This window comes from Cotesia glomerata, linkage group LG6 (assembly GCF_020080835.1).
Source record: "Cotesia glomerata isolate CgM1 linkage group LG6, MPM_Cglom_v2.3, whole genome shotgun sequence".
Classification (NCBI taxonomy): domain Eukaryota; kingdom Metazoa; phylum Arthropoda; class Insecta; order Hymenoptera; family Braconidae; genus Cotesia; species Cotesia glomerata.
The window spans coordinates 8,257,766-8,282,381 of NC_058163.1; the positions used below are offsets into that span (position 1 = coordinate 8,257,766).

The 24,616-nt window shown below is 37.0% G+C and overlaps 3 protein-coding genes across 3 annotated transcripts; 2 read left to right on the forward strand and 1 right to left on the reverse strand.

Moving 5' to 3' along the window:
• Positions 1-984: 984 nt before the first annotated feature.
• LOC123267848 lies at positions 985-3,162 on the forward strand. Its single transcript, XM_044732734.1, has 5 exons — positions 985-1,293; positions 1,359-1,851; positions 1,959-2,007; positions 2,732-3,019; positions 3,147-3,162. Exons 1-5 carry the CDS (start codon positions 1,177-1,179, stop codon positions 3,160-3,162), a joined length of 963 nt encoding a protein of 320 aa, XP_044588669.1. The 5' UTR covers positions 985-1,176.
• On the forward strand, positions 3,144-22,158 carry LOC123266576. Its single transcript, XM_044730881.1, has 3 exons — positions 3,144-3,509; positions 3,579-4,074; positions 20,925-22,158. Exons 1-3 carry the CDS (start codon positions 3,405-3,407, stop codon positions 22,118-22,120), a joined length of 1,797 nt encoding a protein of 598 aa, XP_044586816.1. The 5' UTR covers positions 3,144-3,404; the 3' UTR covers positions 22,121-22,158.
• Positions 12,815-13,903, reverse strand: LOC123266585. The gene is made up of 2 exons (XM_044730892.1): positions 13,475-13,903; positions 12,815-13,397 (listed from the first exon to the last, which is right to left on the reverse strand). Exons 1-2 carry the CDS (start codon positions 13,510-13,512, stop codon positions 12,851-12,853), a joined length of 585 nt encoding a protein of 194 aa, XP_044586827.1. The 5' UTR covers positions 13,513-13,903; the 3' UTR covers positions 12,815-12,850.
• Positions 22,159-24,616: the final 2,458 nt, after the last annotated feature.

Sequence of the window (24,616 nt, forward strand, 5' to 3'; positions counted from 1 at the left end):
TGGGGTTAAAAACACGAAATTGGTTCTAGAAAATGTAAAATGCTCGCAGCTTAAATACAATGAAGCATATGCTGATAAAGATATGACTCTTTGAACACTCATGTCTGATTCCTGCCATCTTCCGCGAAAGCCGCTCATATCAGGAATGTACCTAACTTACTACACCCGCCGTAATTGGTGAATATTTCCTAGAATGAATAAAAAATTACAAATGCTGTTCGAAGGAGGATTGACTGACTATAAAATGAAACAAATTTTGGAAAAATATCAACAAACTAAGCATAAAAAACCTGAGCGATCTCAACCTATATCGATGGATCATATGCAATATGTTTTTCAAATATTTATCGTCACTATTTTTGTTTCATGGATCGTGTTTGTTTTAGAGTTGTTCTACGCACGGCTATTTCGAAACAAATTTATAGTTTTACAACTTGTATAATTAATGAGAGTTGTGGAAATAGTATTTTTTAAATTATAGCTTCATTTTTATATGTATCTTGAGGAAGAAGAAAGAATTTATTGAACGTTTTTAATGTTACTATATTCGACTCAGTGTTTGTATTAATGTGTTATGCACTGAAAAAATTATTGTATCGATTGTTACAGTAAAACAAAAGTACAAAGTTCAAGGGCAAATATAATAAAAACACATCTACTTTGTAAATAATAGAGTTGTAACAATTTGCATCAAGTTATATTGCTGTTGTGCGAATCTACAATCAGCATTTTATATGAAAAAGAGGTGTGGATTATATGAACCAATAGACATTTAATCAGAGGTGGAAATCGCCGCCCCCACTCATTGTCAGAACAACGCATGCGTTTCATATTTTTCTCTATTTTACAGTGAATCATTGTCACTATTACTCTAATGAATGAACGCAACTTGTTCTGTATATTATAAAGCTCATTTTAAAATATTCTTTCAATACATCACGTAAATTTTGACAAATTTTAAGTGATTGATCAAGTATTTCATAATGAATATGTCTAAGATTTGGTTTCATAATTACTTCTTTTGTACAAGAAATTTTTGATAATTTTGAAGACTATTGATGTGAAAAAACAATTATAATAACACGCCATGTAATTATACTATCGATAGTGTACTAGTTCTCAGTCATTATACTTGTATCAAAGTGTTAACAAGTAATACAATCTTTTACAGTAAATATGCCGTTCAAATTGTTCGGCTGTTGTATTTTTGTTTCATTATTCTTTGCTTACATTGCTTGTATAGAAGATATCAAGATACCTTCAAAGAAAAAGGATCAGCGAATTAACTTGGTGGTAAGTAGAAACAATAAATGTTCATTTTTGTAACTGTTTATCGAAGCTGATAATTACATTTTCAGAACGAATTGATGGAACAATGTTTTGATATTCAAGCGAGTATTTTGATAACTGATTCTCCGAGCAATTCGTTTGTTAACGAACTTGATGAAAGTATGCCGCAATCTGTGTTATTTCTTAACAAATCAGCAATCTACAACATACCGACAAATCAAAATACGCCAGTTCCTTCGATTATTATGATATTGTCATCACCTGCAGCAATGGAACATGTTCTTGTTAATGAAGCATGGCGAAATTTTAATCAATACTTCATAATTTTGGACGGAAACAATGGCAACGGATGCATTAGTGCTCAATCATTTCTGATGGAAGCTTGGAAAAATGATATACTGAATGTTGTCTTCATTTGCTTGGATCATCAGAATCAAGTTCCGAAAATTTATAGCTTTAATCCTTTTACGAATTCGGCCCCAATGTCTTGGATGAAGATTTCAGTGGTCTCGGCAATCAATAATCATTCGTGGACTTTGTTCAGTCAAAACTATACTGCTGGTAAAATAAAACTCTTCTTAATACATCTGCACTGAAAATTGAACTGTGTATGAAATATATAATTCAATTGCAAGCTTACCCGTAATTTTAAATGTTATTGTTTTTAGGTGACACTTTATGCTCAGACTTATTTTATAAAAAAAACTGGAAATCTTGGTGGGTACGAATTTGATGTACTTGTTGATTATAAAGAACCATACATATGATATACCATTAATAACGGAGTCGTGAATTTTGAAGGCTTTGATTATGAAATAATGAAGTTACTGGTATCAAAACTTAACATGATATTACAAGTTTTTTTCGTAACTCGAAACGAGAGTAGCTGTTACTTTAGGATAATTTTTTTCGAGGGGGGATATAGTTTGGCAGTAAACTCTGTTCGTATGAATATTCCTAACACACTTGGAGAAATGACATACCCATTTTATCAAGCAGGATTCAGTGTAATTACTCGATCCAGGGAATTAAAAGGGCTTCAGGGATATTTATTCGATTTTTTACCTTTATCTATTGTTTTATCATTTTTCATCATAAGTGTTGTAATTTTCATACTCTTACGTTACTTATTGAGAAATCCATACTCGCGAAATTTTATTGACATTATACTATTTTTTCTAAATCTCTCATTGCCCAGATTACCGGTAACTATTCGGGGAAGAGTATTGTTTAGTGCAACATTTTTGAGTTTTACATTTGCAAATATTATTATTCAAGCAAACATGAGTACAGTTATTTCGTCATTAAACATGGCTCGGAACGTAGAAAAAATTGAAGATTTGAAGGAATTAAACTACAACATTTTATAGGATGGTCTTAATAAAGCTTTTCTGATTGATTTATGTTCTAAAAATATTGATAAAATTTTCAATATCTCAAGCTGTTCTCAGCTTCAGGAAAATGAGGCGTTTGCTGAAATAGAAACGTTGCTTTATCCATTAGTAACTGAAAACTGTCACATGCCGAAGAAGCCACTTATCCCCGAAAAGCACTATTGTTACATAACTCAACGTAATTGGCCGATATTCCCTGAAATAAACGAAAAATTATTGATGTTAATTGAGAGTGGATTGAATGATTATTATATTAAAAAAGTTTTAGCGAGATATCAACATTCGAAACATCAAGAGCCTGAGCAATATCAAGTATTAACAATGGATCACATGAAGTATTATTTTTATGGTTTTATTATCTTCAGCTTCAATTCGATTATTGTTTTTTGTGTCGAGTTATTCACCGCGCGACAATCGCACTTAGTTAACATTTCTGATTAATACTTGTTTAATTTGTTTTAGGTGTTTGATAGAATAATTGTTTTAACTTTGTGTGTGATGTTTGAAAAATAGTCAACATTAGTTAAATTATTCACTTATCGATTTGCCAGTCCACATAAAAGTTTCTTGAGTGAGAAATCTAGTTCAATCATGAATATTTAATTATATTTTTCCGATTGCATGAGTGACTAGTAGCAGCAAATTGTGTAATCAGCTTCATGCTTTCAGTGACGATATTAGTGAGTGTTGACGTGTTGAAACAATAACAAGTCAATAAAAATGTTTTGCCGAGTTTTTTTAATTTCATTAATATTCATTCATTACCTCTATGCATGTGATATTGGAAGACCTATAAGAAAAAAGAATGATGACGTTAACTTACTGGTAATTTCTCAATTATTTTCACTCAATACGTTCCTTAAGTTTTTTGATAACTGTTGATCCGATTTGTAGACAGAACTCATCAGCAGCTGCTACCCCGATGTGAAAGCAAGTATCGTCATTGCTAATCTATTGACAGATCCAGCATCTGAAGATATTTATAATCAAATAACCGGATCAATAACACTGCTTGAGAATTCAACAAACTACAGCATACCGGCAAATCAAGTCACGCCAGTTCTTTTGATTATTATAATATTGACATCACCAGTAGAAATGAAACAGATCCTTGTTAATCAAACATGGCAAAACTTTGATCAATCTTTCATAATTCTAGACGGAAACAATGACAACGGATGCGTTAATGCCCAATCGTTTTTGATGGAAGCTTGGAAGAATGATATACTCAATGTTGTCTTTATTTGCTTGGATCATCAGAATCAAGTTCCGAAGATTTATAGCTTCAATCCATTTACGGACTTTGCATCGACGTCTTGGGAAAGAGTTTCAGTGGTTCCGGCAATCAACAATCATCCTTGGACCTTGATTGTCCAGAGTTACAGTAAAAGTAAGTAAATGTTTATTTTTCCGATACAAGTGGTTGGATCGAACTATGCATCTCAAGATATAATTTTGTACAAATTTTTTTTAGTTTCATCCAAGTTTATATTAGTAGATATAATTATACATTTATTTAATTTAGAAGACAAACTATTGTGGTAAGAAAATGACTTTGATAAGTTTTATCTAGGGGTGTGCGAATATTCGAATTTACAAATTATTCGCCTCGAATATTCGAATAGTTTGAATAATTCAAACAATTCGAATAGTTCAAATAATTCAAACAGTCGTTTTCTGTTGATAAACTAATTAATTTTTGTGTAAAAATTAATTCGTTTTATTTTATTTGACTGAATAAAGTCTTCATAATTATTTGAGAGTAAAATCTGCTTATTATTTGAAATGAATATTTCTTGGTGTATTCGGACCCCCCGCCTCGGGGCACCTCGCAATTTGGATATTTCTCCGGGAAAATTCGATTTTTTAACTTCCCGCTAAGAAAATCTCAGATTTTCAAAAATCGGGAAGTTATTGGTTTTACCCCGTTTTACAAAAAACGATTTTTATCAGATCTCGACGTTTGAAGGTCACAGGAAGCTTCCCTGACTATCCCCGCGAGGGTGCCACTATGTCACTATGTCTGTATGTATGTATGTATGTATGTATGTATGTATGTATGTATGTATGTATGTATGTATGTATGTATGTATGTATGTATGTATGTATGTATGTATGTATGTATGTATGTATGTATGTATGTATGTATGTATGTTTTTTTTTTTTTTTTTTTGTAAAGAGGTACGAAAAAAGATCTTCAAAAGACACCGGTATCGTTAACTCTGCCGCCCATCTTCCGGCAGATATCGATAGTCGGTAGTGTGGAGATTTTTACCCACTAAAAAAAACATTCCTCTTCCCCTCTCCCCTAGATGGTACGGGGAGGACTGGATTGGAACCGCGTTAGCATTACTTCAATCCAGTCGTGCTGCGTCTCACGACGCCTACTCCTGGCTACTGGTCCCTTTCTGCGATTTTGTCTTTCAGGAGGTGCTGTGCATTGTAACGTCCACGTTTTCAAAAATATAAATATCTAATTTAACTAATTTGTCTCCGGCTCGAAATTTGCTCGCCGGAGTCCAGGGTCATAAACGGGGATTACATTATCAATAACAAAATATAAACAAAACACTTCATTTTAAATAAATCAAAGAAAAAGGAAAACCTCTTTATTGGCCTGATCCTGTTAATAAACGATATAAACAATATAAATAAATTAAACAATATAAACAATATATTAGAACACTCTTTTCACTCATATTCGCGGTTCAAAATCACGAACTAACTGTCAAGAGCTGGTTCCCCGCTTCCCCAGGAGACTAGCCGTCACCCCTGGGCCTAAACCTCTACCCCGAGAGCGAATGGAGAGTGTCCTCTTCGCCCCCACCTACATGGCTTATGATCACCTACCGTACCTCAGCTGAAGGCTTCGGCACGGGGAGTAGCACTTTCATCCGGTCGGTTCATGATACTTACCTGGGCCTTGGTCAGACTCCAGGTAGAGTATCATCCTCTGGAATTACTTGGTGAAGAGTATTCGCCCGAATAATTCTCCCGAGAAAGAACTGCTTGCTTTATCGAGCCAAATTTTGGCGTTTATCATTTTTCCCCCAACTCTTTTGTAACGAACCGGAAGGGTCGTTTTAGACACCTGTCCGGTGCCCTCGAACTAGCATTCAAAAATAATTATTTATTGTTTTAATCGTAATTTCCTTCATTTTCTATCCATTCGTCTCGCCAAATTCTAAGTTTTTATTTTCGAAACTCAATTCTTTATTATTTTAATCGTAATTTCCTTCATTCTCTATCCATTCGTTTCGTCAAATTCACAATTCTTTATTATTTTAATCGCAATTTCTTTCATTATATATCCATTCGTTGATTTTCCATACTAAATTGTCCTCCGGACTTATAAAATCTTCGCTTACCTAAATTATTTCTTACAAAATAATAATCGTCATTTCTTTCATTTTATATCCATTCATCACTTTCCCATACTAAATCTTGTTCGGAACTTAGAATAATTTTCCCAGTCTTTTAATTTCTTTTACAATTAATTCGCTCGGCTTCGTAATAATTTCTCACACGCTTAATTTCTTAATTTAATCATACCTTCGGTAACAATAATATAAAATTATTAACTAAATAAATACAATAATTAAATAATAATCGTCGCACTAATAACAATAATTGTTTCTATTAATTTTTAAGTAATTAACAAAAAATAAACTAAAATACTCAAATACAAAAAGTAAAATCTGGGTCATAGCATAAACTGCAACAGCTGACCAGTTTTCCTCTTGTTTGATCATATAGGTCACCAGGCTTGAGGGGGAGAGCCTGGTGCCTATGATCTCTTCGGTGCTTCTTCTGTAGTCCTTCCATCGAGCACACTCGAAGAATGTGTGTTCGGCGTCGTCGATTTTATCCGGGCAGTATTTGCACGTTGGTGTGCTGTGCAAACCCATCTTGAAAAGATAGGCATTGAACTGCCCATGTCCCGTCAATAGCTGGGTCAGGAAGAAGTCCGTATCCCCGTGCTTCCGAGAGAGCCAGACGTTGATGTTTGGGATCAGGCGCGCCATCCATCTGCCCGTCTCTCCCGATGTCCATCGGTCCTGCCACTCTTGCTGCGTTTCCGCCTTTATCCTCGTTCTTGCGTCCTTCATGTTATCATCACTGTCTTTAGCGTCATAGAGTCTTGCTCTTTCGAACGCTAATAGGTCGATGGGCGCGGCTCCTGCAATGACCAATACAGCCGCTTCGGAAACTGTGCGGTAGGCGCAGGCAACCCTGAGAGCGCCTCGCCGCTGTACTGCTGCTATCTTTCGCCGGTAGGTCTTCTGCTTTAATATGTCTGCCCATATCTCCGCTCCATAAAGCAGTACCGAGTGGACTGCTTCTAGAAGAACTCTTCTCTTTTTTGTTCTTGGTCCCATGGTGTTGGTCATAATTCGTGCTAGGCTAGACACAGTCTTGCTGGCTTTCTTGCATGCACTGTCGAGGTGTTCACGGAAAGATAGTTTCTCGTCTATCATTACCCCTAGATACCGCAGGGCCCTTGTTGACGTCAGCGTTGTTCCTCCCATGTCCATAGCGAATGGTTTTGGAAACCATTTTTGACGGGTCAAAACGACCATCTCGGTTTTCTGTTTGGCGAGTTTCAGGTGATGCTTATCGAGCCAAGTCTCGACGGTGTCGATGGTTTCCCGAACTAGCAGTTCGGCCTCTTCCACGCTGTCCGCCATTATAGTGGCTGCAACGTCGTCTGCAAAGCCTGTTAGCTCTACTTCCTCTGGCAACGGGATTTCAAGAAGCTCGTCGTAGTCTGCGTTCCATAGATCAGGCCCTATTATTGAGCCTTGCGGCACGCCAGCCGTTATGGCGTATTCTTGTGGGCCTTCAGTAGTTTCCACTATTAGCTTTCTATCATCAAGGTAGTTGTCGACTAGTGCCAGATTTTCTGGCTCCGCGTCAAACTTGTGCTCCAGAGCATCTAAAATGTCTCCCCAATTCGCGCTGTTAAATGCGTTTTTGACATCTAGCGTGAGGAGAAGACATACTTTACGAGCTTTGAGGCTACCAGACCATGCTTGTGTTGCTGTCTTTATGACTTTCTTGATCGCTCCGACTGTCGAATGACCTTTCCGGAAGCCATGCTGGTTGGTGGCAAAACCTCCAGCACGGTCGATGTCGTCGCTAAGTCTCCCTTGTATGAGCTTCTCGAGCAGTTTTCCAGCAATGTCTAGCATACAGAGTGGTCTAAACGACGAAGGTGTTATGGGGGTTCCCTTACCTTTGTCTAAGAGAACCAATCTCTGCCGTTTCCAGACCGCGGAAAAGGTGCCAGTTGCCAAGCATGCGTTGTAGGTGTTCAGGAGTAAGTCTGGGTATTCCAGGGCTATAATCTTGATCACCGATGCCGGGACGCCATCAGGTCCAGGTGCCTTTTTGCGTGGTATTTTATCACAATAAGTATACTGATTTTCACAATATCTAGGTATACTGATTATCAGTATACCAATGTAACAGACTATTAGATGTTTATAACCTCACTTTACTGACACAAATCAATTGACTTCTAAAGCTAACAAAACAAATTAAAATTAAAATTAAGTGTAATAATAAATTTTTTTCAAGCTAATATAACAAATATTAGTTGAATTCTATTTTTACCAGTACATAAATCAAATAAACTAACTGTTAGTGTTGAAACTTCGATGGCAGTGACAGAGCATATATTATAGTTTATTGCGCAGAGTATAGGTCTTAAACTGACTTATATTCTGATAATCACAATACTTGGTAATTTGATTATCAAAATACCAAGTATTGTGATTATCAAAATACTTTTTTCTCAGTGCGGTGTGTGTGTGTGTGTGTGTGTGTGTGTGTGTGTGTGTGTGTGTGTGTGTGTTTGTTTGTATGTGTGTGTGTGTGTGTGTTTTTTTTTTTTAGGGGGAATCCTTTTTACGGATTCCAGGCATAGCTGTTCGGCCTGGATATGTGGCGACTCGACGCAGCGTCATACTAAAACTCAACGCTAACGCCCCTACCCACTAAACCCTAAACCCCCTTTCCTTCTTTCCTCTAATCCCTCATGGAAACCGCCGTCAGGCATTACTTCGTGAAGGGAGGATCTAGCTACTGCTCTTCCTTCTGGTGGCCAAGGTGTTAACTACCTTCCTTCTATCTTCTGCTATTTGCTCTTTTTCTTTCGGTGGAACGCAAGTCCTTAAGGACTTCTGTTGCAAACGTGTTGGTAGCGTTCCAGGCAGCTTCTGATGACAACATTGCTTCTACTAGTGAATCTGGTTGCATTCTCTGGTTCAGGATCCTTGCGTCTTTAATGCGTCGGCCCAAATGGATATTCCGTAAGTGAGCATGTGTGTGTGTGTGTGTGTGTGTGTGTGTGTGTGTGTGTGTGTGTGAAAGTATGTGAACCGCTTATAACTTTTGAACGGCTTGACCGATTTCATCGCGGTTGGTGCCATTCGAAAGGGCTTGAAAGGGCTTGAAAAAATGTGATTGAGTCTTAAAAATCGACTTAATTAAAAATTTTGGAATTTTACTGAGATATTTGTTTTTTGAATTTCATTTTTAAGGTTTTTCATAGTGGGACATTGATCATTTTTAATATGTTTACGTTAAATAATTTCATTTCGTTAAATAATTTTATTCTTATTTATTATTCCTTGACAATTTTTTAACCCTACACAGAAAAAAAAAGTAATTTGATTCAAGAGAAAAATTCTTGAACCAAGAATATAATTTTGAAGAGGGTAATTGTCTTGAATCAAGACGAAAAATTCTTGAATTAAGTAAAATTTCCTTAAATTAAGAAAAATTTTCTTAAATCAAGAATTTTTCTACTCAAACCAAGAATATTAAGCTCTTCAAAAATATATACTTGATTCAAGAACATTTTTTAACTTCCCGCTAAGAAAATCGAAGATTTTCAAAATTCGGGAAGTTATTGGTTTCACCCCGTTTTGCGAAAATTGAGTTTTCATCAGATCTCGACGTTTTAAGGTCACAGGAAGCATTCCTGACTATTCCCGCGATGGTGTCCGTGCGGTTGTGTGTGTGTGTGTGTGTTTTTTTTTTTTTTATCTTAGGGGGGGGGAATCCTTTTTACGGATTCCAGGCATAGCTGTTCGGCCTGGATATGTGGCGACTCGACGCAGCGTCATACTAAAACTCAACGCTAACGCCCCTACCCACTAAACCCTAAACCCCTTTTCTTCTTTCCTCTAATCCCTCATGGAAACCGCCGTCAGGCATTACTTCGTGAGGGGAGGATCTAGCTACTGCTATTCCTTCTGGTGGCTAAGGTGTTATTTTTCCTTCCTTCTAGTTTCTGTCATTTGCCCTTTTTCTTTCAATGGAACGCAGCTCTGTAAGCACTTTGGTGGTAAACGTGCTTGTGGTGTTCCAGGCAGCTTCGGATGACAGCATTTCTTCTACTATTGACTCTGGTGTGATTTTCTTGTTCAGGATCTTCTCTAACTCATCACGCTGTGGGTTAAAACGAGGGCACTCAAAGAAAACGTGCTCCGCATTTTCAGCAACTCTTGGGCAAGACGGACACTCTGGGGAATTATCGTGCTTAAAGCGATAAAGGTACTCCCGGAAACAGCCGTGTCCTGACAACATCTGGGTCAGATAGTAGTTGGCCTCGCCGTGATTCCGGTTAAGCCAAACGTTAATCCTTGGTATGAGACGGTGTGTCCATCTCCCTGTTGTCGTGGCGTCCCACTGCGATTGCCATCGTGCGATGCTGTTCTGCCGTTCTTCAGCTCTGAGTTCCTCGGCACTTAGTGTGGTTGACCTCTTTCGTTGGTAAAGGTTCCGTCTTTCTTCAGCTAGAACTCTAAGCGGCAGAGTTCCGGAAATGACACACACTGCTACTTCTGATATCGTGCGGAATGCACTGGCTAGTCTTACAGCGCTCAGTCGATATACTGGTCCAGCTTTTCTCCATGATTCTTGCAACTTCAGCGCGTCTGCCCAAATAAATATTCCATATGTGAGCACCGATGTGACAACTGATGATAGTAGTAGTCTCCTGTTCTGCTTTGGCCCTCCGACGTTCGGCATCAGTTGTGCGAGACTAGCCCTCACTACTGACGCTTTGGCACTGACGTGTTCCACTTGCTGTTTAAAGTTGAGACGGCGATCAAGTATCACTCCCAAATATCGGATGTAAGGTTGTGATGTGATTTCTTGTTCGCCGACTTTCAGCTTGATGGTCTCTAACACTTTTCTGCTGGATATAAGCACTGCCTCAGTTTTGTGTGTAGCCAGATGCAGGTTTACCGTATTCATCCACCGATGGACTTGCTCGAAGGTGATGTCGAACATGTTGTTAATTTCGTCAAGGTGTTTAGCGACGATTACTACGGCTACGTCGTCTGCATATGCTACGAGTTTTACACTTCTTGGCAATTTCAATCTCAATAGGCCATCGTACATGATATTCCACAGCAGTGGACCAAGTACAGAGCCCTGGGGTACACCTCCTGTAATATCGTACTTTTTTAGACCATTCTTCGTGTCGTATTTAAGAACTCTATCGGTGAAATAGCTGGCCACTATTCTACACAGGTATTCTGGAACGTTTTTCTCTCGAAGAGCTTGCATGATGCAGTTCCAGTTGGCGGAATTGAAGGCGTTTTTTATGTCTAATGCCGCCACCAGGCAATATTTCTTTGTGCCACCCTTCCATCTGGTTCCTGCGATCGCTTCTTTAGCCGTGCTAACAACCAGATTGATCGCGTCCAGGGTTGATCGTCCTTTCCGAAATCCATACTGGTTGTCTGCCAGGAGTGGGTCGACTACTGCATCTATTCGTTGATGAATTATGCGCTCAAGTATCTTACCCGCCGTATCTAGCATGCAAAGTGGTCGGTAAGATGACGGTTCTTCTGGTGGTTTCTTCCCTTTAGGTAACAGTACCAATCGTTGCTGTTTCCACTTACGAGGAAAAGTCCCCTCCTTGAGGCATGCATTATAAGCATCTAGGAATAATGTTGGAGCTGCCTTTATGATGGTTTTCAAGGCTAAATTAGGGATTCCGTCCAATCCCGGCGCTTTATTATTCCCTACACGGTTACAAGCCTCCAGCAGTTCTTCTTCAGTGACAGGTGGGATGTCGTCCAATTTGCCTGGCGCCAACTGGTAATCGTAGTTGCGTTGCTGTGGAAACAGTGCAGTGATGATTTTCTGAAGAAGTTGAGGACACGTAGGTGATGGCATTTGTTGTTTTTTCAGGTGGGTCATAACCACCTTATATGGCCTACCCCACACGTCTTTATCCACCTCGTATATAAGCTCTTTCCAGCATCTTCTTTTGCTCTCTTTGATGGCTTTCTTCAGTTCACGACGCGCCTTTTTGTACTCTGCGATCAGCTCCACTGAGTTGGGCCGTTGATAGCCGCGCTGAGAGATTCTTCTTTTCTTATGACACTCTTTACGGAGGACGCTGATGTGGTCGTTCCACCAATGCACCGAAGGTCTCGAATTTATGCCACGTTTACGAGGCATACTGGCATCACAAGCATTTACCTTCCAACCAACGATGTTAGACTGCTTGACTGGTCTCTTGGGGTTCTGGTCGCTTGATATTTCCCAGAATATTGCATGATGGTCGCTGGCAGTGTAGATGTCCAACACTTTCCAGTTGCAGTCGCCTCTGGCAAGGCTATTACTGACAAAAGTGAGGTCTACAATTGAGCTTGCGTCACCTTTGGTGTAGGTCGGCGTATCACCACTGTTGAGCAAAACCACATCTAGTGTAGTAAAGGCCTCCAGTAGTGCTTTCCCTCGTGCGTTTGTATGTTTGCTGCCCCAGTCAACTGCCCAGGAGTTGAAGTCTCCGGCTATCGCTACTGGATGGTATTGCTTCGCATCTTCGGTTAGTCGATCCAGGAAATCAGTGAAGTCAACAATGGAGAGGCTAGGTGGTGCATAGCAGCTATAGAAGCGGATGCCTTCTACTGATACTGCTACAAAGCCGGCATTGCTGTTGTCGACTGCATTTTGGAAAGAAAGCTTGCCACATGACCAGATGACAGCTTTGGATGTGCTGTCAGATTCCCAGGGTTGGGTACTCAGGTGTTTATATGGCTCTGCTATCAGTACCAAGTCCAGCTCTAATTCTCGCACAGATTGCATGAGCAGGTCATGCGCTGCTTCACAATGGTTGAGGTTGAGCTGCAATATCCTCATGCTTGTTTGTTCGTCAACTTCTGGAGCGCCTCCTGATATACCGGGCATCTGTAGGTGCCGGCATGGTGAGCCACGTCCTTTGCTCCTTGCTGGTCAGCACATATTGCACACTTGGCAGAATTTTTACAGTCCGCGATACGATGCCCTTCTTGTCCACATCTGATGCAGAGTTTAGATCGGTCTACTTGGCTTTTACATTGGGGCCCAACATGTCCAAAATGCCAGCATTTAAAGCATTGGATAGGTCTCGTCGTCGCTTTGATTCGGCAGTTAACCCACCCGACATGGATCTTGCCGGTTCCTTCCACTAATTTTCGCGCGATGGTCATAGGTAAAGTGACTGCAGCCGTCTGCGTACCTCTGAAAGCCTTACGGATTTTTATTCCTTCCAGAGGTATCTCATGATCTTTTCCAACTTCCTCTTTCAGGGCGGCCTGGATCTCTTCCTTCGTCGTTTCTTCGTCGATGTCTCGAATCTCAATGGTCTCCTGTGGACCTTTACAGACTACCTTAGCATCGTCTTGAAGAATTCCTGTGATGGTCCTCTGCAAGGCTTGGCCTTTGTCAGCACTTTTCCTTGACAACGTGATCAGCATATCTCCGGTCATTGTCCTGCGGATCTTCTCGACGGTATTTCGAACCTGGTCTGCTGGGACATCACGCTTTATGCGGCGCAATATCTCGGAATACTTCTCTTTTTCGGCAGGGCGAATTATCAGCGCGTCAGGTCTGATCCATTTGCGCGATTTTTTCCGCTTAGGTTCCGGTCGTGGCTCCTTCGGCAATTGCTTTGGGAGGTGATCCTGCTCCGGCCTTCTCTTCTTCGATTCTACTTTTTGCCACGCGTCGACCTCCTTATTTTTGGCACTCCGTGCCGCCACTTCTTTCGGAGGACTTGGTTTTGTGTCCTTTTTCTTCATTACTTGGTTGACCGTTGGGTCAGGGGAGTTACGGTCTTTCCTCTTCCCAGACCTGACACCAGTGTCGCTTCTGTCTTCTGTTACAGATTCACCATCGCCTTCGGCACCGGTGTCCATCTCTTCGACGGTGTCTGCAGCAGGTTGTCTGCTCTTCTTCGGTGTGACATTGGGAGTTTGCCGTTGTTGTGCCTGCCATCCGTCATCAAGTGTTCTGAACCTTTGAAGGGCGTTGACTACGCCGGTTGTCTTCGTCTTGATCTCTTTGTGGATGTTGACTTTAGACTTAACAAACTCATGCAGCTCTCTAGTAAGCTTATCGAGGTGTTCCAGTGCTTGTGCCCTCTTCATCTCAGCGCTTGCTACGATAGCTGCTTGCTGGGCGTGAGCCCCGTTTTGACTCTTGTTTGTTTCCATATTTTTACTCATACTTTTTTGATTTACCAGCGCATCGTACGGAGTGGAGCGGGTTGCCATAACTAGGAACGGGTGTACCCTCGGAGATAGTACTCCTACCCCAGTTCCCTGAGGCCTAGCCGACACTTAGCCAGCCCCGGAATACACGGACGGACTAGACTCGCTCGGAGCGGTGAAGATTCCGATCTCTAACACTCACTGCGTACTTCCTGATCAAGGCCCGAAGTGGCTGGCTCCTGATCCACTGCTGCAACTTACACCTCGGCAGAGCAAGCTCACATCAGCCGTGGCCTGCATCGTCGGAAACTACGACACGAGGTTCCGGTCACTCCCAGTGGGTCACAGCAGGGAACGATCGTCTTGTTAGGTCAGTTAGTGCGACCAACCCATTAAAGGGGAGTTTTGTCCACGGGAGCGTATTTTGTTTGGTTATTTTGCTTGGCTCCTACCCGCTGTACCTCATCAACTAAGAGATTAAGTGTCATCCAAGGACAGCGAGCGTTCTCCCATCCGCTCGGGGAGACGCGCCCGGTAGCAGTATCTCTTCTGCCCCGAGTGTGTGTGTGTGTGTGTGTGTGTGTGTGTGTGTGTGTGTGTGTGTCAGTTTTGCCCGTACACCGTCAAAATTTTGAGTAAAATCCGAAAAACCCAAAAAAAGGCGAAAAACTGCAGTCACAGCGATGAATAAAATTTTGTGGACCCAGATCAAGTATGATTTTTATGTATTTCAATTCACTGAATCTGAATCTGAACGTTAATTAGCCCGTTGAGCCGTCAAAATTCGAAAAAATAGCAAAAAACCCAAAAAAATTGCAATAAATCATGAAAATTCTAAATTATCGAGATAAAAAAACTTTTTGATTCAGAGTAAGTATGTTTTTTATTAACTTTGTTTCACTGAATTTGAATCTGAAATTTTGTCTCTTTGAAGTTTTAAAATTTAAAAAAAATCTCAAAAAACCAAAAAAATCGGGAAAATTACAGTTATAAATATGAGAAAAAAAATCCATTAAACACGATTGTTAAAGACTTAGGTGCATTTTCATAGATGGCATATAATTTTAGAATTGAAAAATTCACAAAATTTTTAAATCTTTAAAAAATAGCATGTAAGGAGACGGTACGAAGCCATATTTTCGAATTTCAGACTGTCGTTCGTTTGTATTAAATTTTTAACTTCCCGCTAAGAAAATCTCAGATTTTCAAAAATCGGGAAGTTATTGGTTTCACCCCGTTTTACAAAAATCGAGTTTTCATCAGATCTCGACGTTCAAGGATCACAGGAAGCTTCCCTGACTATCCCCGCGAGGGTGTCACTATGTCTGTATGTATGTATGTATGTATGTATGTATGTATGTATGTATGTGTGTGTGTGTGTGTGTGTGTGTGTGTGTGTGTGTGTATGTAAGTATGTAAACTTCTCATAACTTCTAAATGGCTCGACCGATTCGATCGCGGTTGGCACCATTCGAAAGGGCTTGTCCAAACTTAGATTTTGGATACAATTTGGATCGATTCGGACCGATAGATTTCGAAAAATCTAAAAAAAACTGTAAAAAAAAATTTTTTCAATAATGGTTTTTTTTTGGAATAACTTTCGGCTTTAACGATCAACTCCAAAAACTAATCAGCTCTTAACCTTAAAAAACCACGTCGATCGCCGCTAATCCGGTCAAAATCGGTTGACTTGTTCGAGAGATATCGTGCAGGAAAGAAAACCGAAAAAATTGTTTTTTCGGAATTACTTCGAAATTTATAGTTTGACCAATTCAAACTCAAAGATTTTTCATAAGGCTTAAAAAACTGCGTCGAATGTCGCCAACCGCGTGAAAATCGGTTTATTCATTCAAAAGTTATTGCGGTTTGAAAACTCAAAAAAAAAAAAAAAAAAATAGTGTTATCAACCTTCTATCAAACTTTTGAGCTTGAAGAGCTCAAAAGCATATAAAAGTTGTCTTTTTGAGCTTGGAGAGCTCAAAACAACATATAAATTGTATTTTTGAGCTCGAAGAGCTCAAAAACGTCGTAAATGCAATTTTAAGCGCCCAGGTATGGAATTAGCGGGAAGTTGCAGGGATGGCCTTCAGGGTCAACCGTTTTCCTAATTTTTTTATCTTCAAATGATCTCCGCAGTGGGTTCCTTTTTTTAGGTTGCTGAATAAACCTTAAAATACACTTCATGGATTCTCACGTCGACCACTTTCCTGAAAATAAAGACTACACAGAAAAAAAATGTTCCTGAATCAAGTATTTATTTTTGAAGAGCTTAATATTCTTGGTTTGAGTAGAAAAATTCTTGATTTAAGAAAATTTTTCTTGATTTAAGGAAATTTTACTTAATTCAAGAATTTTTCGTCTTGATTCAAGACAATTACCCTCTTCAAAATTATATTCTTAGTTCAAGAATTTTTCTCTTGAATCAAGTTAATTTTTTTTTCTGTGTACAGCGAAGAACAAGGAAAACGATTTTATTAAGACTTAAATGAAATGAAGGGTAGGTATCGAGTAAATGAGAATATCAACTCTATGTCAGATTTTTGCTGGATGCTAACAAGAGAAACACCAGAAGAAAACAGTAAACGTAAAAGGAACCGACTGCGTAGGTCATTTGAAGATAAAAAAATTCGATACAAACGAACGACAGTCTGAAATTCGAAAATATGGCTTCGTACCTTCTCCTTACATGCTATTTTTTAAAGATTTGAAAATTTTGTTAATTTTTCAATTCTAAGATCATATTAATTCTTATTTGTTGCACCGAGAATTAGCAGTTTGAACAGCTTGAAATAAGGCTGAACCTTTTCGACTCGGGTTTTTATTTGTTGTACCGAGAGTTAGCAGTTTGAACAGCTTGAAATAAGGCGGAACTTTTTCGACTCGGGTTATACCTGAAATTTTCCCGATTTTTTGAGATTTTTTTTTTAATTTTAAAACTTCAACGGGACAAGATTTCAGATTCAAATTTAGTGAAACAAAATACATAAAAAACATACTCAATCTGAATCAAAAAAATTTTTTATCTTGATGATTTCGATTTTTCATGATTTATTGCAATTCTTTTGGGTTTTTTTGCTATGATTTCAAATTTTGACGGCTCAACGGGCTAATTAATGTTCAGATTTAGATTCAGTGAATTGAAATACATAAAAATCATACTTGATCTGGGTCCACAAAATTTTATTCATCGCTGTGACTGCCGTTTTTCGCAATTTTTCGTCTTTTCTTGGGTTTTTTGGATTTTACTCAAAATTTTGACGGTGTACGGGCAAAACTGACTTTTGATTCGGATTCAGCGCGTCAAAATACATAACGATAGGTAGGTCCGGTCAAAAGTACTGACAAAATTTTTTTTTTGTGTGCCAGTGTAATTGATGTTAATATGTTGATTCATAATAATCAAATTAAATTTTAAACTTGTAATGGAGCTTATCCTGTTGCAGCTACAAAACTAGGCCTGTAGCTGCTACAGGCCTAACCTGTTGCTACTACAGAAACACACTACAGGCCTAAGACCTGTAGCAGCTAAAGTTTTTTTTTTTTCCGTGTATTATGTCTACACGAATTTTTTATATATTTTACATATATGATATTTCTCATACTTGTGAAATATATAAAATATATGAAAAAAGCAGTGTGGGTAATCAAATGAAAAGTCTCCATGAATGGAACATCAGGATGAGCTTATATTGTTACAAACATCATCGATAAACAAAATACGCAGTCACTTCTAAATTATTGAGATTGTTCACGATATAAGCTCATCCTGATGTTCAATTCATCGAGACCTTTCATTTGAGTACCCACAGGAATTTTTTATATATTATACATATATGATATTTCTTATACTTGTAAATATATAAAATATATGAAAAAAGTCGTGTGGGTACTCAAATAAAAGGTCTCGATAAATAGAACATCAGGATGAGCTTATATCGTTAGAAATATCATCGGTAAAGAAAATACGCAGTCATTTCTTAATTATTGACATTTTTCAGGATTTAAGCTCATTCCAATGTTCTATTCCTCGAGACCGTTCATTTGAGTACTCAGACAACTTTTTTCATATATTTTATATATTTCACAAATACGAGAAATCTCATATATATAAAATATATGAAAAAAAATCGTAGTCAAATGAAAGGTCTCGATTAGCTTAACTTTAGGATGAGCTTACACTTAAAAATTGTCAATAATCAAGAAATGACGTTGTATTTTATCCACTGATAATATTTTTAATTATGTAAGCTCATCTTGATGTTACACTTATCGAGACTCGTCATTAGAATATCCACACTAATCTTTTATATACTTCACAAATATGAGAAATATCATACATATGAAATCTTTTATTAAAAAGCTTATGCGACGTTTTCATTGTCGTCGCTTTCGTTGCTACATTTACACTGTTTCAATGTCTGATCTATCGTGTCGTAGATCTCATTTAATAATAAATAATAGTTTAAAAACAGCTTTTTAAAATAAAAAATAGAAAATAAATTTTAATAAATTTAAATTAAGAATAGTGTTAAAAATTTCAATAAATATAAATTAATAATAGTGTAAATAAAAAAAATGTATTTTATTTTAAAAAAAGCGTGGGGTGCTTTTTAAGATATCAAAATGATAATCACTCTACTCATATCTGTCAATAAAATATTTATAACTATTGACACCATGCACCCCACGCTTTTTTTAAAATAAAATACATTTTATTTACACTATTATTAATTTATATTTATTGAAATTTTTAACACTATTCTTAATTTAAATTTATTAAAATTTATTTTCTATTTTTAGTTTGGTTTTCTATAAAAAGCGTAAGTTTTTAGTTTTTAAACTATTATTTATTTTTACTTTAGTTTGGTTTATTTATAAAAGCGTGATTTTTTAGTTTTTTTAAACTATTATTTGTTGATTATCAAAAATATTCAGGCGCGCAAATTACCCACGGAGAGTTACATACTGACAAACTGACATACAAGTGAAGCTAATATAAAGCGTGTAAAAAACCTACGGAGGAAAACACCTGGTTTCGAAATATAACTTCGGGATGGTCATCAGAGGATTCCGGGTTGATGCACGGGTTTATCTGTGCCATTCCCGATGAAAACCTACGGAGGAAAACACCTGGTTTCGAAATATAACTTCGGGATGGTCATCAGAGGATTCCGGGTTGATGTACGGGTTTATCTGTGCCATTCCCGATGAAAACCTACGGAGGAAAACACCTGGTTTCGAGATATAACTTCGGGATGGTCATCAGAGGATTCCGGGTTGATGTACGGGTTTATCTGTGCCATTCCCGATGAAAACCTACGGAGGAAAACACCTGGTTTCGAGATATAACTTCGGGATGGTCATCAGAGTATTCCGGGTTGATGTACGGGTTTATCTGTGCCATTCCCGATGAAAACCTACGGAGGAAAACACCTGGTTTCGAGATATAACTTCGGGATGGTCATCAGAGGATGACTAGGAAGGTCATCACCTGGGTTCTAGGTTGATAATAATCAAAATTTAAATAATATCATTATGGTAGTCTCTTTATGCGAAGGAGAGTTACATACTGACAAACTGACAAACTGACAAACTGACAAACTGACAAACTGACAAACTGACAAACTGACAAACTGACAAACTGACAAACTGACAAACTGACAAACTGACATACAAGTGAAGCTAATAAAAAGCGTGTAAAAATCAAATTTTCCCGGAGAAATATCAAAATGGCGAGGTGCCCCGAGGCGGGGGGTCCGTATACACCAATAAATATTTATTACAGATAATAAGCAGGCTTTACTATCAGATAATTATGAATGTATAATTAATAATAACTTCATTCAGTCAAACAAAATAAAACGAATTAATTTTTACACAAAAATTAGTTAATTTATCAACAATAAACGACTGTTTAAATTATTTGAAATATTCGAATTGTTCGAATATTCGATTCGAATTTCGAATCGAATAGTACTATTCGATTCGATTCGATTCGAATACTATTGGCACACCCCTAGTTTTATCGTTTTGATTTAAATAAATCTTACTTGATTCAAGAATTTTTCGTCTTGATTAAAGAAATGATATATTTTCTTTAAAATGATTTTCTTAGTTCAAAACTCTTTTTTTTCTTTTCCCCTTTTCCCAAATTTGTCTTTAAAAAAAAATTAGCTATTAAATAAAATTTATCATTATTTTTCGGGTTCTGCGCGCAAAGAAGATTGATTTGAGAATTATACCCCAAGTGATACTAAAATTGCATTTCAAGACTGGTTTAATTATAGAATCACAGAGTTGATACAACAACTGTACCACTGCACTCATATATGGTGTGACTGTCATATCATTTTTTGGTCTATGCGCAAACCAAGTGTAGTTTTCAGTTCTAGTACAAGTTATATCTATCTTGCTTACATTTATATTTTTCATAATTATTCTTGAAATAATAACGAATACATAAGAAATATGTAACCTATGATTTTGTGCATTGAAAATTAAAAAAATGTTCAATAGAAATACCAGTCAAAAATTCTTATCTACGCGTATTTACTGTTGATTTTAACCGAAACTAGAGTATAGAAGCCGTCATATAAGTTCCACTTAAAAAATATATTAGATCCAGATTTCGCATCATTGTATGGTGTAACTTTTGAACTACCTCAGTTCACATCATCAGTGGTAGAGTTTTTGTATCACCTGATGCGATTTTCACACCACTTTTTTCCGTGTGTTTTAGGTGATGTAGTTTGCCGCGATTTGTTCTTCGATAAAACGGACAATTTTGGAGGATATATCGCAAAAATCGGTTCTCAGTACGTTGTACCATACATTTCTTATTCAATCAAAAACGGAGTAAGGCGATTCGAAGGCTTCGATTATGAAATAGTGAAATTGCTGTTCGGTAAATTGAACATAAGAATATCATTTGAAGAAAAGGATATTGTAATTTTGAAAATGTATAACAAGGAAATCGGCCAATATTTATTGATGCAATTAGAGAACAGAAATATTGATTTCGCAGTAAATTCCATAGTTTTAAGAGGTTATTCTAACCAACTTGAAGTAACTTACGTATTCTATCAAACAGGATTAAGTGTTATTACTCAGTATCGTGAAATAAAAAAAATCGTGAGTTATATGTTCAGTTTTCTGCCCTTTTATGTAATAGCAATGCTTTTCATCACAAGTATTGTCATATTCTTTTTACTGCAATACTTATTGCGAGATCCATATTCGCGAAATTTAATAGACATTCTACGGGTTTTTTTGAACTTACCTATACCCACATTGCCGTCAACCATCCACGGAAGAATAATTTTCGGGACAACATTAATTAGCTTTACTGTCGCTAATATGGTAATTCAATCACACATGAATACAGTCTTGGTTTCAAGTAATGCCGCTCAGAATGTTGAAGATTTGAGCGACTTGATTTATTTGAACTACCGTGTTTATACTCGTGGAAGGATAGCAGATGATCTGAAAAATGCAGGTGTGTCAAAGATTGAACAAGTTCGGGATGTTATAAACTGCTCTAAACTAGAAGAAAGGGAGGCTTTTGCTTCAAAAGAAATTTCTCTTCTGCCGATGAGAAATGAAAACTGTCATATACCTCGAAAACCAATCATACCCGGAAAGTTTCTTGTTTACTACATGCGTCGTAATTGGCCGATATTTCCTAGAATTAATAAGAGATTGTTGATGCTATTTGAAGGTGGCTTAACTAACTATCATGTAGAAAAAATCTTAGAAAAATACCAACAGCTCGTCCAGGAACCTGATCAGTATCAAGTAATTACGATGAATCACATGGAACATACTTTTTATGTTTTCATATTTTTGAATTTTATTTCTATGATCGTATTTGCTATAGAATTGTTTATCGCACGACTTTCAAATTTGATTTACAGAATTTTTGAACATTTTATGTAATGTTTATTTATCTTCATACATATAATTTATTCATTATATTTGCGGCTATTACGTCCATAAGTGTGATATATATTTTGCATCTAGGATTTAAAGAATAACAATGTTTCGCGTGTTGTTGAATAAATAATTTGTCATGTTTTAACCTTGGTAATTATTGTTAACCGATATTATGATAGCATAATACTTCCTAGCGTTAGCCATTAAAAATATCTCTGACTATAATGTCTATGTCATTTCGTCTTATCAAAATAGTTTAATTTCGTTAATGACAATGCTTAAATTAGTTGTATACGTGTGGTATGTACACTGCCGACAGAAAGTTTCCGGACAAGATGAAAATTTATTAAAACAATTATTAAAAGTAAAATAAATCAAGAAGAAAGTCAAAGACACGATTGTACACACTTTGTAAAATAACATAGCATTTTTTTTATAGATCAAGTTAATGTGTTTATGTATCATATTTAAATTAAAAAGTAAACAAGAAGCTTGTCCGGAAACTCCATCGGTAGTGTATGTGGGTGAATAAATGGATAAATTAATCAAACGATACTATCCTACACCTTTTTATTCGTGAGTGTATGTATTGTAATTGTTCGTTTTTTTTTTTTTTTTTTTTTTTCTGAGACTTTATATTAGTCGGTTAAGATTTTCTGAGATCAAAGTGTTATGAGATGTTTTTGTCTGAGCTTTTATTTTTGAGAAAAAATCACATGGATCTCTACCTAACATTATAAATTTTCAAATGAAAGCAAGTTTTCATTACACTTGTAAAGTATTATTGGCCTAGTTAAAAAATATTAATTCAATGTAAATTCTTATATCGCAAGCCAAATGCCAGGAAGGCGTATCCCAATATATACGCCTTTTTGGCTATAGAAACTTAAAAATTTTGTGATCTAAAGAAAAAAAAAATTTGGTATTTTTCGAGAATTTCAGATAGAGTTAAATAAAACTAAAAAAATGTTTTTTCCATTTTATCAAAATTACAAAAAAAAGTTTTTTTCGTTGATTATTTTGCCTCTCTTTGTAGTTTAATTTTTGATTTTTCCTATTTATTATGATATTGCTTGATTGATAAAGCATTATTTCCATGTTTTGTAATGAAAAACATAATTTTTAACTTCCCGCTAAGAAAATCTCAGATTTTCAAAAATCGGGAAGTTATTGGTTTTATCCCGTTTTACAAAAATCCAGTTTTCATCAGATCTCGACGTTTGAAGGTCACAGGAAGCTTCCCTGACTATCCCCGCGAGGATGTCACTATGTCTGTATGGGTGTGTGTGTGTGTGTGTGTGTGTGTGTGTGTGTGTGTGTGTGTGTGTGTGTGTGTATGTAAGTATGTAAACTTCTCATAACTTCTAAATGGCTTGACCGATTCGATCCCGGTTGGCGCTATTCGAAAGGGCTTGTCCAAACTTAGATTTTGAATATAATTTGGACCGATTCGGACCGATAGATTTCGAGAAATCTAAAAAAAACTGTAAAAAAAAATTTTTTCAAAAGTGGTTTTTTTGGAATAACTTTCGAACGGCTTTATCGATCAACTCCAAAAACTAATCAGCTCTTAACCTTGAAAAACCACGTCAATCGCCGCTAATTCGGTCAAAATCGGTTGATTCATTCGAGAGATATCGTGCAGGAAAGAAAACCCCAAAAAATGTTTTTTCGGAATTACTCCAAAATTTCTAGTTTGATCAATTTAAACTTAAATTTTTTTTAAAAGGCTTAAAAAACTGCGTCGAATGCCGCCAACCGCGTAAAAATCGGTTCATTCATTCAAAAGTTATTGCGGTTTGAAAACTCAAAAAATAGTGTTTTATCAAACTTTTTTTAGACTTCTAAGCTCGAAGAGCTCAAAAGCATAGAAATGTTATCTGTTTGAGCTCGAAAAGCTCAAAACAACACATAAACTGTATTTTTGAGCTCGAAGAGCGCTCAAAAACGGCATGTGCAATTTTAAGCATCCAGGTATAGAATTAGCGGGAAGTTGCAGGGATGGCCTTCAGGGTCAACAGTTTTCCTAATTTTTTTTTTTTGTATATAGTCCTAGTAGTTATTTTTCTATTCATTATAAAATCTACTTCCATTTTGGCTGCCGAATGGCCTTTTTAAATTAATATTGAATGTTATAAAAAAATTATTTTGTGTTGCATACTTTGCTTGGCAGCGACGCCTATAGGCACCGAAACGGCTGCGCGGAGCCCAATTTTCAACGTTAAATTAAAGTTATAAATAATGGAGCTACAACTCCGGGAGTCGCGACTTATCATACTAAAATTTTCTCCTTTTTTAGGATTTTTTTTCAAATTCCAGATATCTTTAATATTTTTGAAGTTATAGCTATAAAACGGAGACTCCTTTTTTTCTCTTCGTTTTTTGTTTATAACAAATGGAATTTTTCATGGCGGATAAATTTAAAAATTCCACTTTCTCAGAATTAAATTCTGAATCCAATGCACCAATCGCCATATTTTTAAGAGAACTGTAACTATT